General features: G+C 36.7%; 1 protein-coding gene across 1 annotated transcript; it reads left to right on the forward strand.

The window, feature by feature from the left end:
• Positions 1–4,930: 4,930 nt before the first annotated feature.
• Positions 4,931–11,427, forward strand: LOC149022008 (uncharacterized). Its single transcript, XM_089150208.1, has 8 exons — positions 4,931–5,303; positions 6,929–7,471; positions 8,011–8,188; positions 8,591–8,888; positions 9,718–9,790; positions 9,890–9,980; positions 10,538–10,617; positions 10,950–11,427. Exons 2-8 carry the CDS (start codon positions 7,052–7,054, stop codon positions 11,166–11,168), a joined length of 1,359 nt encoding a protein of 452 aa, XP_089006334.1. The 5' UTR covers positions 4,931–5,303; positions 6,929–7,051; the 3' UTR covers positions 11,169–11,427.
• The last annotated feature ends 2,155 nt before the right edge of the window (positions 11,428–13,582 follow it).

The following is a 13,582-nucleotide window of genomic DNA, read 5'->3' on the forward strand; positions in this document are numbered from 1 at the left end:
ATATTTGCTTGAGTGGGGTGGTCAAACACAAGACAGCAATATTAGGGTTTAGATGATGTGTTTTGGTCCAATTAGAAATCAGCTGAATAGTAGGTTGGATTTAGTCTATTCTACTATTACTACTATTCTATTCCAGGTACATTATTAGTTCACTCTATTCTATCGTTATTTGGCTTAGGCATTGGATCCAACCGATACAATACATATAGATACGTTTCTCTATTGGATTGCATTAAAATATATTAATTAGTACGATACAATACTTGAAATAAAATGATATGTCTCTTAAAATCACCTCACCAAATACGATGATATTCGATATTGACATTATAAACCTTGAACTAGTGTATCTTATCCAAAGTTGAGGTTTGTGTAGACCAGCATAAGATTCTATCAATAACATTGTATACAAGTGTTACTTTTCTTTTCTTTTTTTGTCATTTGACACCTTGGGGTGGAGGATTCACATCAACAAGTGTTACATTTCATTTATTATTTTTGTTGATTCTATATTTCTTGATTTGATGTGGCAGGTGTAATTTATTATAGAGATAATATGATATCATCATATTTTGTCATTGAAAGAAGGGATATATTTATTGATTACACGCCTCACATCAATAAGACTAATAGCTAGGAGTGAACTTACGCATCCATGATGGGGTATAGCATGGTCATTCCCCACCCCCGAAAAATTGAAAAGGAAAAATTACACTATACCATACATTTGTAATTAAAGAAAAAATATGATAAATTAGAAACTAACTCCCTAGTTCGCTCTTGATCTAGACCTGGTTCTTGAGACCAAAACAATGGTGAGAGTGGACCACATCTGGAGACAAGAAGCCACATCCTATGATTAAGTCAATTTAAGTAGGTAAACCAGAGATTCCCCTTGAGGAATAAATGCTCAAAGGATCTGAGAAGAGAATGTTCTTGAGGAACTAATGCAGGAGAGTAATGCCTGAAGTATTCAAGTCTTTTTGGCTTACCGTTAGTTGTATACAGAATGGTTATATATGCAGCTGGTCCATACCTAAACTAACGATGGATGTGTCGTAGCCCAATGATGAGGAAGGCTCGGATGAAGAGTGGTCATGGCCTCTTGGTGAGACTTGCACAACAAGTTGATACGCATAGCTCTCAAGACAACTGGTGATCCCACAGGCGAATCAAGATATCAGAGTTAAGTTGATCTTGATGTGACACCATTCTCCAGTTGGGGGGGGGGGGACAAAACAGGGGTATGCAATACTCAAGGCAGGCTTTGGGCGAATGAGAAACTTCTAGGCTATCCATGCGCATTTTTAATGAAACTCAATGCATTCAATACTGAATTAAATGTTGGAGATTTACATCTGGGCAAGGATGCACCAAATCTTCTACCAGTATTGTTTCCTCTGAGAAGCCCCATAATGATAGCTATGTGCCATTGTGATGCATGATTCTTGACTTCTCAGCTAGTATCTCCTCCGAGAAGTCTCATGACTGAAAAACGTCAACTGAACTATCTTGGACCAAGCTTGAACCGTGGGTTTGGTTCAAGTGACTTACTCCGTTTCAAGGATTCGGACCGTAATGACCATAACAAACCATGAATGTGAAAAATGGCGATATCATTGTTAATCTTCCAATGCATTCTACAGTTAGCCATTATTTGAGATTAATGTATCTAACTTCCTAGTTGATCCTTTTGCCTTGAATGTTCTTGGATCATATCTAGTTTTTGTGGTTTATCATCGATGCCAATGACAAAATTGTCTTTAGAGCTTTTATCTCTCAATATTGGCCGGAATGCAACCTTCATAGATGGTCCTCTAAATCTCCCTCTGTGATGTGATTTGCATCTCTTCATCAAAAGTTTCTTGTAGACTCCTTAAAGAACAAACACTTTGTTGTTACATGAGAATTAGACCTAAATTCATATATTTTGTCTTGATCATGTTACTCATAAGTTATAATTACTATTCCTCACCCCCCCCCCCCCCCGCCCCCTTTTTATTCTCCTTTCCAGATTGTTTGTTGGGTTTGAGAACGTCTTGTAATTTGTAGGACTTGTAATTGTAATTGGGATGGGTTTTAGTTTAGTTTAGTAGTACATGGGTATAGTTTTAATTATATGAAAAATTAGGGTGTTGAATTTTCCTATAAATATTGTCTCCGTGGGATAATAGAAAAAGGACTAGCAAAATGATAGCAAATTGTGAAGTGGAAAGACACACAAAGAGGTTTTTATATGGGAAATTTTACTGAATACTAAATTTCATATTTCTTACCATTGAAATGAATTTTACTTGTATTCTTCTTTGTAATTTCGCATCTATTACCAACATTGTTTAATATATTTATTATTCATCTTAAGAAAGAAAATCAAACTTCCTAGACACTTGATCTTAGATATAATTTATTTAATTTTTCTATTTCAAAATCCAATATTTATTTTAAAAAGCAATTCTTATGGTTGTCACCTCTTCAATGTTAACTGGTGCGCCTAGTGGAAGCTCCCATCATATCATATCATAGTAGAATGATAAATATGCTAAAGGACTCAAAGTGGACCCCACTTTATCCTTTTCAGGTAAAGAGTTAGGCTGGTTCTTCCACTATATATAATCCTATTTTTTAACTACAAGATCTTTGAAGATAATAATATTTAATAATCCTCTGAACCTTATAAGCACTAAAAAAAACTGAAAAGTTTAGTAGAAGAAACCACAACCATCTAAAAATGATCTGGAATTTGGGAGCTAAGTATTCTTATTCTCCCTTAAATAAGTTGTCATTTAATCTAAATAACTGATGCACTAGTTTGAGGATCAAAATAATATGGCACAATTCTTTAAAAATTAAATAATTATTGAGGATTAAATATGGCACAATTTCTTGACTGAGTGGTGTTTGTTTAATCCGAGTCCGGCGCCCCGAGAAGCATCCCCGCATGCCCCCACCGGGGCCAAAAAGTTTTTTTTTGGTTCCAAAAAGGAGGGGCCTCGGGTGGCGGGAAGGCGGATCCGGCCTAAGTATGAGCTCTTGCTCTTTTTCGCCCAAATAAATAATTATTAAACTACTAAACTGCTCATTATTAGAAGAATTTGAATGTCACATCAATGATTTTTTATGGAAAAAATGATTCAAGAACCCCTTTTATGTAAATATCAATTAAACAAATACAGTTAATTTTATGTTAAAAGGAAAAAATAAGAAAATAAAATGAGATGAAAATCACAATCTTGGAAAACAAAATCCTAATATATAATAAAATTCTTCACATGTACTAGAATTGGGTGGTGAAACAGGAAATGACATTTCGATTGATTAATCCAAGAGTTCAGAAAATGGGAAAAGATTCAATTAGAAGAGACTCAAATCAAATGAGTAAGTGGGTTTTAATCCAAGGGCATTTCAAAATGAAGCACATATAAGTGGGTTTTAATTTACTATGACTTTGCATTAAAAGAATGGGTAAAGAGTTATGCTTAAGCACCAGGCAACAAAGAAGAAAATATACCAAAAAAATCAATATACCTCGTGCATGGAAGTGGGAAAGAAATTTTTTGTGGTCAAAAGGGAAAAATGATCTTATAAAAAAGAAGTAATGGAAAGCATGATAAAAATGATGATGATGGCAATAAATGATTTAAATGCCTTCTTCTCTCCAAATTAAAATTTTTGAATATTTTTTTAGATGTTACATAGCTCTCCCCCTTCCCCTAAAAAAGGAACCATCAATTTTTTTTTTGGTATGTAAAAGGTTCAAAATTTTATTGTCATTTGGGGTCGAATACTTTGCCTAATGTATCTTTTCTAGGGAAAGAAATATAGTTTTGTTAAAGTAATAAAGAGTTACAAGGTTACAATATATAGTATTTCTTTTCATTAACATCATTTTGGATCATTGCAAAAAGAACTACCAAGAGAGAAAGAGGATGAAAATATATTTCTTGATTGATTATGAAAAGTCAACTAAGAAATTTGTACTAAAAATTGGCTTAATGTACTTTATTAAGTGACTAAAGCAAATTTGATGCTTTAAATCACCCATTATAAGTTTAGGTGATAGAACGTTGAAGGGTTGTTCAATCGGTAAGACCAATATTTTTTAGTGAAGAGAAGTCATGAGTTCGACTTTCGCTGATAGGTGTATCTAATACCCTTTCTCTAACATGTAAACTCACATATTTCTTAAAAAATGTTTAGATGCTTGTAAGAAATTGAAAACCAACAAATATAACTAAAATTTTTAATTAATCTATTATTTATTTATTTATTTTTTCTGTCCAAAGTTACTACTGTGTACAATAAAGTTTCATGATTTGTCTTTGTCATGGTCAAATGATGTCTTCCTCAAACTTTTCACCTTTTTATTTGATATGGTGTTCTTGTTGGAGAAAGAAAAAAAGATATGGTTTTCCTCAAACTTACACGAAACCCGTTAATTAGAAGAATTAGTAATTGAAGAAACGAATCTCACCCAGATAATTGAGGTTTTAAAATCTTTCGGGAACTCTCCATAGTGTATATTTATGTGTTTCTTTTTGATAGGTTTTCATTGCTAATGACAATGCTGAAGGTGAAAACAAAGAGAAGCTAATACAAATGGCTTTATCTTATATGTATTTATCTTCGGATTATCATTTAATAATCAAATCACCAAGTGGGCAGCTTGCCTCACCCATTGTCGATTGCCACGTTTCTCTTGGTTGTGCTGGATCACACTTTGAGTTCATATATTCCTTCCTTTTTAATCTTGAATGGCTGAGAATTAAAGGGAGAGAAGAGTGAGAAAGAGTGTGAGCAAAGAGGAAGGTTGAACTTGAGGCTTGAGTCCGAGGAATTGGATTGCCCCACCAAAATTAAGAAAAAAACAAAAAGGATCGATTTGGAGATTTGTGCCACTTTCCCATTGCTAAATGCTTTAATGCTCAATGCTCATAGCGTTTAGGAGATGTGGACAAAGAGGTAGGCCGGCAAAACTTGCATACCATCCCACATTTGAACCAGCTGTTGTCTTTCAACTCTGAATTCATAAGCTCTTAAATGGAGGAGAGATCAAACCAGTGAAGGAGGAAAGAAAGAAAGAAAGAGAAAGACTACGAGAGGAAAGTAAACCCAGTTCCTCCAGAACCCATTTGGGATTTTTGCTTTGGGAGGTACTTTTATAGGACTTTTGAGCTTCTTCAAGGTTTTGGACTTGTGCAGCCTGTGATGAAATGATGACCACCGAAGGGGAATCCTATTCCCACGAGCAGCATGAGATGGGTTCATGCGAGAAAATAGTTGTTACATCACCACCAGATAACAAGGTATTTTCTTCTCTGCGTGATTCTTCGTCTTTCAATTTTCTTTCCCCTTCTTCCTTTTACTGTTTCTCAGCTTTTTTTTTTTCATTTTTTTAGCCAGTTTTTGCTTAGGTGTCCTCTGTCCTGTAACCGAAAAGTTGTGGAGTAACTGAACTGCTTGCAGAAACCCTTGATGGGCTACTCTTAATTTTGGTTTTTATGGTTCCACTTCCCATTTTTTTGTCCTTAGCTTTCTGTGCTCACTTTTGTTTCATCCATGGCCCTGGTTTTCATTTTTGAAGAGTCCAGAATCCCCAGCATTATCATCTAGGTGTCCTTTCAATTTTATATAGAAAATTTTGTTATCAGACGTCCATGCCTCTACTTCCTCTTTTGCTTTTTAGAAAGAAAGAACCAAAAATAGTAACAATAATTGAAAAAAGAAAGAGGGCACCCGTTTACCTGTGTATTTTTATCCACAATCATGGATACTGGAATCATGTTCCTCTGCACGTCTGAGTATGTGTGAGACGTAATCACCTGTTCCATCTCTGCCATTGACAAGGCGAGGAGGGGTATCAATGCTGACAAAAAAAGAAAACTTGTTGCCTCCCACATACTTTGTATATATTTTAGTAATTAGAGGTAAAGATCTAAAATGAGCTCATTGATTTGATGATTCAGTCTCAGAAGATTAAATTAAAGAGTGAGAGTTGATTTTCCCTTGTGAAAGGATGAAACTGTATGTCCGTTATGAAACTAAAAACAAGTGATTAGTCTGGAGAAACAATCCAAATTAGTTTTGAAAATCTCCTTGTTTACAATTTTGAACAGAGTCTATCAAACCTCAATTGTAAGTGTTCCTAAAGGCACTGTTTAAAAAATAAATTTATTTATATGTAAACTCATACAAGTACAATAGCAGTTATACTTCTATGGGTATAAGAAATATAACTTATATTTCCAATTTCAATGGCTGGGTTGGGTAGTGAAGAAGCAGTACGTAGCTAGGAAGGGTTGATGACCAAGAGTTTGTGTTGATCTTCCATGCCCCTTCCTTGTACTTCTACATTAACCTTCTATCTCTAATAGAATCCGTGTACCCAACCCCCTTTAAGTTTGGATAAGCTGAGTTATTGTTCAACTCACAGAAGTACAATGGCATCACAACAGCAACAAGAGATCCTCCTAGAATGGAAGCAGCTCAGAGAGCTTAAGCTTCCATTCCTTTCTGTCCAAGTCAGTTTTATTTGTAAAAATTTTATTTTCTGATCTTATTTTGAAGAGAAAGGTTGGGTAAAGCTTTTTGTTTTTCGGGGAAGTTAATGAAATCAAATGATTTGACTCTTTTCTTTGGGTTACTTACAGGTCATATTAAATGGATAAGTTTATGTTTACTACCATGTTTCCAAACTTTTACTTTCATCTTAGACTTAAGAGTAAAGAAAGAATATGTTGCCTATCATATCCTTTCATGTAGTCTAAAATGCAGAATGTTGGTTTACCACCAATGGTTCTAATAATTTCCATATTATGTCATCAATTTGAGGGAGCTGAATTGAGTTGGTTAGTATGGAACCAGCCTAGCTCCATTTTGCTGGAGTTGTTGAACTGCTTCATCTAAAGTAAGTCCTTCTCTTCCTTTGCAGGCTGATGGTTCAACTGAAATGACAGCAAAAATCCCTCCTGTTCCACACTGGAGAAAACAAAACCTCTTCTTGGAGATACCCTCAAGAAAATTGAACACCTGTTAGGATTTTGTGAGAATTAATATGCCCCCAACACCAAGTCCCACCTCTCAGGAATTTACAAGAATAAATGTGCTCCCGACACCAAGTCCAACTCCCACAAGAAAGAATCTTCCCCCGAAAGTACCAAGCCCTAGTTCTGCAAGAATAAATGAGTCCCCTGGTACCTCCTCATACAGAGGAAGGTCCTCTAAAAGGGGCCTACCACGAATGAACTTCAAGTACCGGAATTCAGCGGTAGACATTGAGAAGGCAGCTGCCATAGCTCTAGGCACTCCAACAACAGGTCAGCGTGACAAGCTCTATGTCTCAAGGTCATCGTCCCTTTCTAAGCTATTAACACCAAATATGAAGAGAACATCATCACTCCCTGTTACCCCAATTGCTGTCACAAATCCAGATTCAGCACGTGGAGGAAACATGGTTGATCCTTCAAATTCAAATGTAAGGTTTTGAAACCTTATCGACTTGCTTATGTACCTATCAATGCCACAAGTCATGCATTACATCATTCTAGCATTCTAGCAAGTTCCTGGCTTTGATACAAAAGGAAAGCTGATCTTGTAATTAGTTGTGATAGGAAAGATGGATCTCACACAATGATCTCAGGATCATATATTCGATAATTCCTGCATCTAGGTGATCTTCCAGGCCAAAATTATTAGTAAGCTACAATCTAATGCATGCTCCCATGCTGTGGGAGCGTTCTGCCAGTTGTATTCCTGAGACTTTTTACAAGGAGATTGATTTGGTGGTTGCCACTATCCTTGTGCTGCAGTTACTGGAGTGGGATATACGTGGAGGAATAGCTGGATGCATATTTTTGATTGTCACCCAGTTCCCACTCCACCTTTACATGGTTATTGAGTGTGGCAAAATATTAGAGGATGGCCTCGTTTTGTCCTACATCCTTGTTCAAGTATTTCCCCTGCACTACTTCATCCAATTTTACTGTTTATTCTTAAACTTTTTTACTTTCCCAGAAGAAGGGCCCACAACAAAAGATATCCCGTTCACTGTCGGTCCCTGCAAACAACAAAGGAGTAGGGATAAGGCGAACAGATTCATTAGGTGGTATCTTTCGTGTCATTCCATCAACTCCAAGAGTGGCAGAAGGGAACGCTGCCATATCAAATGCAACAACTCCTACAGCGGATGCTGGTATATTACTTTTCCTAAGATCATCCTACTATTTTTGACCTGGGCAGATTTCAAATTACTGTAATTGTTTATGTCATATCTCCTATGTCATTTTGAACTACTTGAGAAGTCACCAGTACTTAAGTAGAATATTGACTTTGATAGGGAAAATTCATTGTAGAAACTGATAGAAAATCAGTTGTCAGCCCAATGCTCGTTATCTGGATTAACAGAAGAAAGTTGCATGTTAGCATATGCTGACTTGTTCTGAGTCCTCATCTACTTGTAGAAATTGAGTCAAACTCCTCTTGTTTTCTGATGATGGGTTCTCATGTATACTCCACATTTCTAGCTTTAAGAGTTACAATCCCATTTTCTATGTTGTAATATCAACAAATATCTTACCTCAGTCTCTTGATTCAGATAACAATGATGCTGATGGTGAAGATATTCCTGAAGAAGAGGCTGTGTGTAGAATTTGTTTGATTGGACTGGGTGAAGGAGGTGACACCCTGAAGATGGAATGTAGCTGCAAAGGCGAACTTGCACTGGCCCACCAAGAATGTGCTATAAAATGGTTTAGCATCAAGGGTAACAAAAATTGCGATGTCTGTAAGCAAGAGGTCCAAAACTTACCAGTCACCCTATTACGGATACAAAACATTCGAAGATTTAATCCAGATACACTTAGGTCCAGGCAGATTGCTGTTTCTCAGTACAGGCAAGGACATTCATGCATTTTTTTCTTCCTAATATCAGTATTCATTTTTCACTGTACTATAACATGCTAGATGATATTTTAAGTTTTTTATTGTCAGAAATTAGATAGGCTGTTGAAATCAAGATGAAAAGGCTTGGTTGAGCACCATCTCTGACACAGTACTTGATAGGAATTTGTTTGCATGTGCTTTGGTGCCTTTTTTTTCCTTCCTTCCCTGGGGCCAGGGGCAACCCATGCGGAGAGGGGGGGGGGTTGAGAAAGATGCTATGGGGATGACTTTTCAGTGCCTTCTCAAATCTGGTGAAGTAACTGTTATAATTGAGAAAGGAAGTACAAATGCAATGAAAGAAAATTAGGGAAAACCATAGGGGTAAGGCAGCCAATAGGATAAAAAGTGAAATAACAGACTTTGCTCTTAATTTCAAGGGAAACTAGAAGATATCAAGGCTGCTGATTTCTAGCCTATTAGCATAGTGTTCAGCCTCCTAGGAAATGCAAACAACATTTGATATCAGCCTCTCGATTAAGTAATAAGTATACTTCATCAACCTTAGACACTGTAGTTCTTTATCTTTACTGTAAGCAGTCTTCTTTGGACCAAAGTAAAACAAAATAAATTGCTCCAAACTATCACAATCAGGCCCCTTCTCCCACACAGAAAATAATGAAAAAACAATAAAAATCTTTGTGCATATGTCGAAACTTTATTGCATGAACTACTTCTCCTGTCACTTGATTTTAAATGTCCACTCTGTTGGCACTGAATTCTAAATATTGCAGTCGATTTCCCATAGAAAATTTCCTGAATCTTTGTATTCGTATCTTACAGAGTATGGCAGGATGTACCTGTTCTTGTCATTGTTAGCATGCTTGCGTACTTCTGTTTTCTGGAGCAGCTTCTGGTAAGATTATTTAGCATCCATATAGAGCTTAATTTACATCCATATGCAGCTATTTCAATCTGTCAATTTCTTCTTGGTAATGTTTCTGTTGCTGTGCAGGTAATCAAAATGGGTACTGGTGCAATTGCCATGTCCTTGCCATTTTCCTGCATACTTGGTCTTCTTGCATCCATGACATCATCAACCATGGGTAATCTAACTGTAATCCCAAAAAAGATATTTCAATTGCCTGAATCTTTGTAAGAAGTTTAGAGATATAAACATCAGAACCCATGCATGTGAAGCCCAAAAAAGGCATTCTCCTAGTCATTTTCAAGGTCAAGTTAAAAAAAAGAAAGAAGGCAACCTGATAATAATTATTCCTTAAGTCCTACAATGACCATCACTCTGAAAAATCCCACACCCACTGTTTAAATAAAATGTTAAATTAATCCCCACCCCATCTGTTTTCAAAGTTGTTTGGGGATAGCCAAAAAAGGGAAGGAATGCATTAGCAGGACAGATGGATTACTTAGAAAACCCTTTAAACCCCATTGATGATTATGCTCATCCATTTAGGTTTGAGTTTTGACCAGCCAAGTAGTGTCCGTCTAGTGTCTACTGTCAGTAACTCCATGCATGTGTAACTGCAAAACTTGGTGCTCCTTCTATATTGGAGAATTTTTTCCATTCTTATCAATGAAATCTCATATATAATCTTCTTGTTCTCTGCAACGTTTATTAACTCTCTTCTTAATCGTTTTCCAGTGAAGAGAAGATTTGTATGGGTCTATGCATCAGTTCAATTTGCTCTAGTGGTTCTTTGTGCTCATATTTTCTACTCATTGGTAAGTCTTTACCATTAAGTAACATTTGGAGCCTGCTTAGTTCAGTCTAAAACTTCTGAGATCATGATTAGTGAAACCTGAATGTTCACAGCAAAATCTTCCCAAACTAACTGTTAAATAGGAATTTCTGAACTGGATGCAAGAAGAATTCTTTTACTTTATTGTAACCTTACTGAGATTTGTTGAATCAGCTGTGAGCTGTCTGTCCAGGTTTCTAGGCTTAATTCTGGCAGATTCTTAGTGGATGCTATTCATTTTTGAAATGTTTACGTATGGTAAAATGGTGACTCACCTGAAAGAATTTGCTGTCTCTGTTGCTTGTCCATCTACAGCTTCATATGCAAGCCGTTTTATCCATCCTTCTTGCCACCTTTGGTGGTTTTGGTGTTACAATGAGTGGCAATTCAATTATCGTTGAGTTCTTGAGATGGAGGAGCAGGCAGCGCACTAGATCAGATTTTCGCCACAGCCCACAAGAAGTTTCATCTCAGACAGTACCTGGGCACCCCCAAAATGAAGCTGGAAATTTAAATAATCCACAAGGGATTTGAAGTAGCACTTGTAGAATGGTTGTAGCAAAATCTAGATGGTGTACCTGTACAGCAATTGGAGAATATACAGAAGCTATCAGTTTCTATGTTAGGAATAAAGATCTGAGTTTCATGTACCTCTCTATTGAGTGCTTTATATTAGTCATTAGGACCAACAGATGGTTGTATCAGTTTTGTATAACAGGTTGAGAATATAATGGAATTGAATTGCCACATTTCATTGCCCGAAAGACATTATTGCCATTCTTCCAAAATGATCAGCTTCAGGCATATGAACGAGTTTGGATCCTTTCTTTGGAGGGGCTTTTCCAATGAGTGCTTCCAATGAGTGCCCAATGTTATAGGTTAGTGCGTGTTTATTCTAATCCAAGGATTAAAAAAATCTAATGGGTGTTATTGGATTAGAATATTATACGTGGCTGAATACTATAATTCATTTGGTATTTATTGGAAGATTTCCTCCAAAAGAGAGGAGTCAAATATTGTACAAACACATGTGAGATGTTTGTAGGAATAAAGGTGGGGTGGGAAAATTTTTGAAAAAAAAACTTTTCTTACTTTTCCTTTAAATTCAAAAGTGTAAATTGTTTGGTTGTTTGGGGTGAGAACGTGAGAGACAAATCTGGTAAGGTGGCAACCCAACTTTTCCACCTCAAGCCTTTTTAAAATCCCACAAATTTGGTGGGATTTTGTGAAAAAGTTTGAAAAAGTAAAAAGTGTGACCCACTACTATCACTTTCACACAAACTTTTTCCTTTTCTTTTCTTCTTCCTCACCCCCACTATACATGGGGTTCACATGTTTTTTTTTCCCACCACTTTTTTTTCTACCCCACCTTTGCAAGCAAATGCAGCCTTAGAGATAGACTCACATGGTAGATTTTGTCTACATGCCTCACATGCATTTGCATTCACCTAAATAATTATTCATTGAAGCTCTCTAGAACCTTCTATTAAGGTTTAAAGTGTTGGTATCGAATACCAATCAATTAAGTGATTTTAAGAGACGTATTGTTTTCTATCAAGCATTTTATCGTATTGGCCAATGTATTTTAGTGCAATTCAATAAAGAAATATATCGATATGTATTGTATTGGATGTATCCTATATGGATACGTATCAGCTAATATTGTGGGATATCTTAAACCTTGCCTTCAATATATCTTAGAATTTGGTGTTTGGGTCCGCTAACATGCATCTTGACTAATCCTTAGGGGCAGCGCTTACACGAACAGGGGGAGAAACTTTACCTCTAAATAGATTTCAACTCGTGACCTTTTATGTTTTAGTCAACCATGGCATAAAGCTAGTGTTGTATTATTTTTAATATAATAAAATAATATATGTTTCATTTTATTGGATTTATAAGTGTCGAAAACTTTCCTTAATTTATTTTAGGAAAGTGTCTTTTTATATAGTCCCACATTGGAAACCGAGGTGTCGGAATCCAAGTTAATTAATAGGTACTACCTATTAACTTTGATTTATATTAATGAGACACGTCAATGCGTGTGTAATGTATGAGCGAGGATGGTGTACCGAGCGCGCACGCGTGGCGTGGGCTGTTTTGGCATTTATGGCGCACACATTTAGCACTTTGCACGCGGCGATGGAAGTAGATCCATAAGTATCTTTTTGATGGTTCAATTTGAACCATTAGATCGTGCGGCCGAACAATCCGACGGTTCATATTTGAATGTTAGCATTCGTATCCCCACAGAGAGGTGCACCCATACGAACATAGTCATGAACTGTTCAGAAGAGGCACCTCAATGCCTATAAATACTTTCTAGCTTCACAATAGCAAGACATGAAAATTCTGAAGTCTTCTTTGTTCTTGAGTTTAGTCTGTGCTTAGCAAAACTTGGGAGATTCAACTCAAAGTTGCGCTTCTTTGTATCCTGGGAGACGGTTCGCAGTACCTCATAGCACCTTGATGTGAGGGCGAATTATGTCTTAAGGAAAACGACGTTATAATGCGCCTAGAAGTTCCTACTTTCATACTGTGATCTCTTATTCGGTTCTTTTACAGCTAGAGCAGATCCGATCCCAAGGGTTGGAAACCCATACTATATCTTTACTTTTCTCCTGACTTCATTGTACTCCAAGGTATTGTATTGTCTTCCATCAATTATATTTCTCTTCCGGGGTTCATACTTTTGATTTGCGCTAGTTGTCATCCCTAAATCCCATTATCCCTGATTAGCTTCGAGCCCTAGCTCTTGGGGCTTCTTGCCTGGTTCCTTCCCCATGGTCTATCTTGGCCTTCCGCTCATTCCTGGTAGGCTCACTCATCATCATTGCCTTCCTATGCTAGACAATATTTGAAAAAAATTGCAGCTTTGAAAGGGTAAGCTTTTGTCTTTTGTTGGGCGAGTGGTCCTCATCTGTTATGTACTTCAGTCCACCTATCTC

Source organism: Hakea prostrata, chromosome 3 (assembly GCF_041222555.1).
Source record: "Hakea prostrata isolate BN-2017 chromosome 3, UWA_Hpros_2, whole genome shotgun sequence".
NCBI lineage: Eukaryota > Viridiplantae > Streptophyta > Magnoliopsida > Proteales > Proteaceae > Hakea > Hakea prostrata.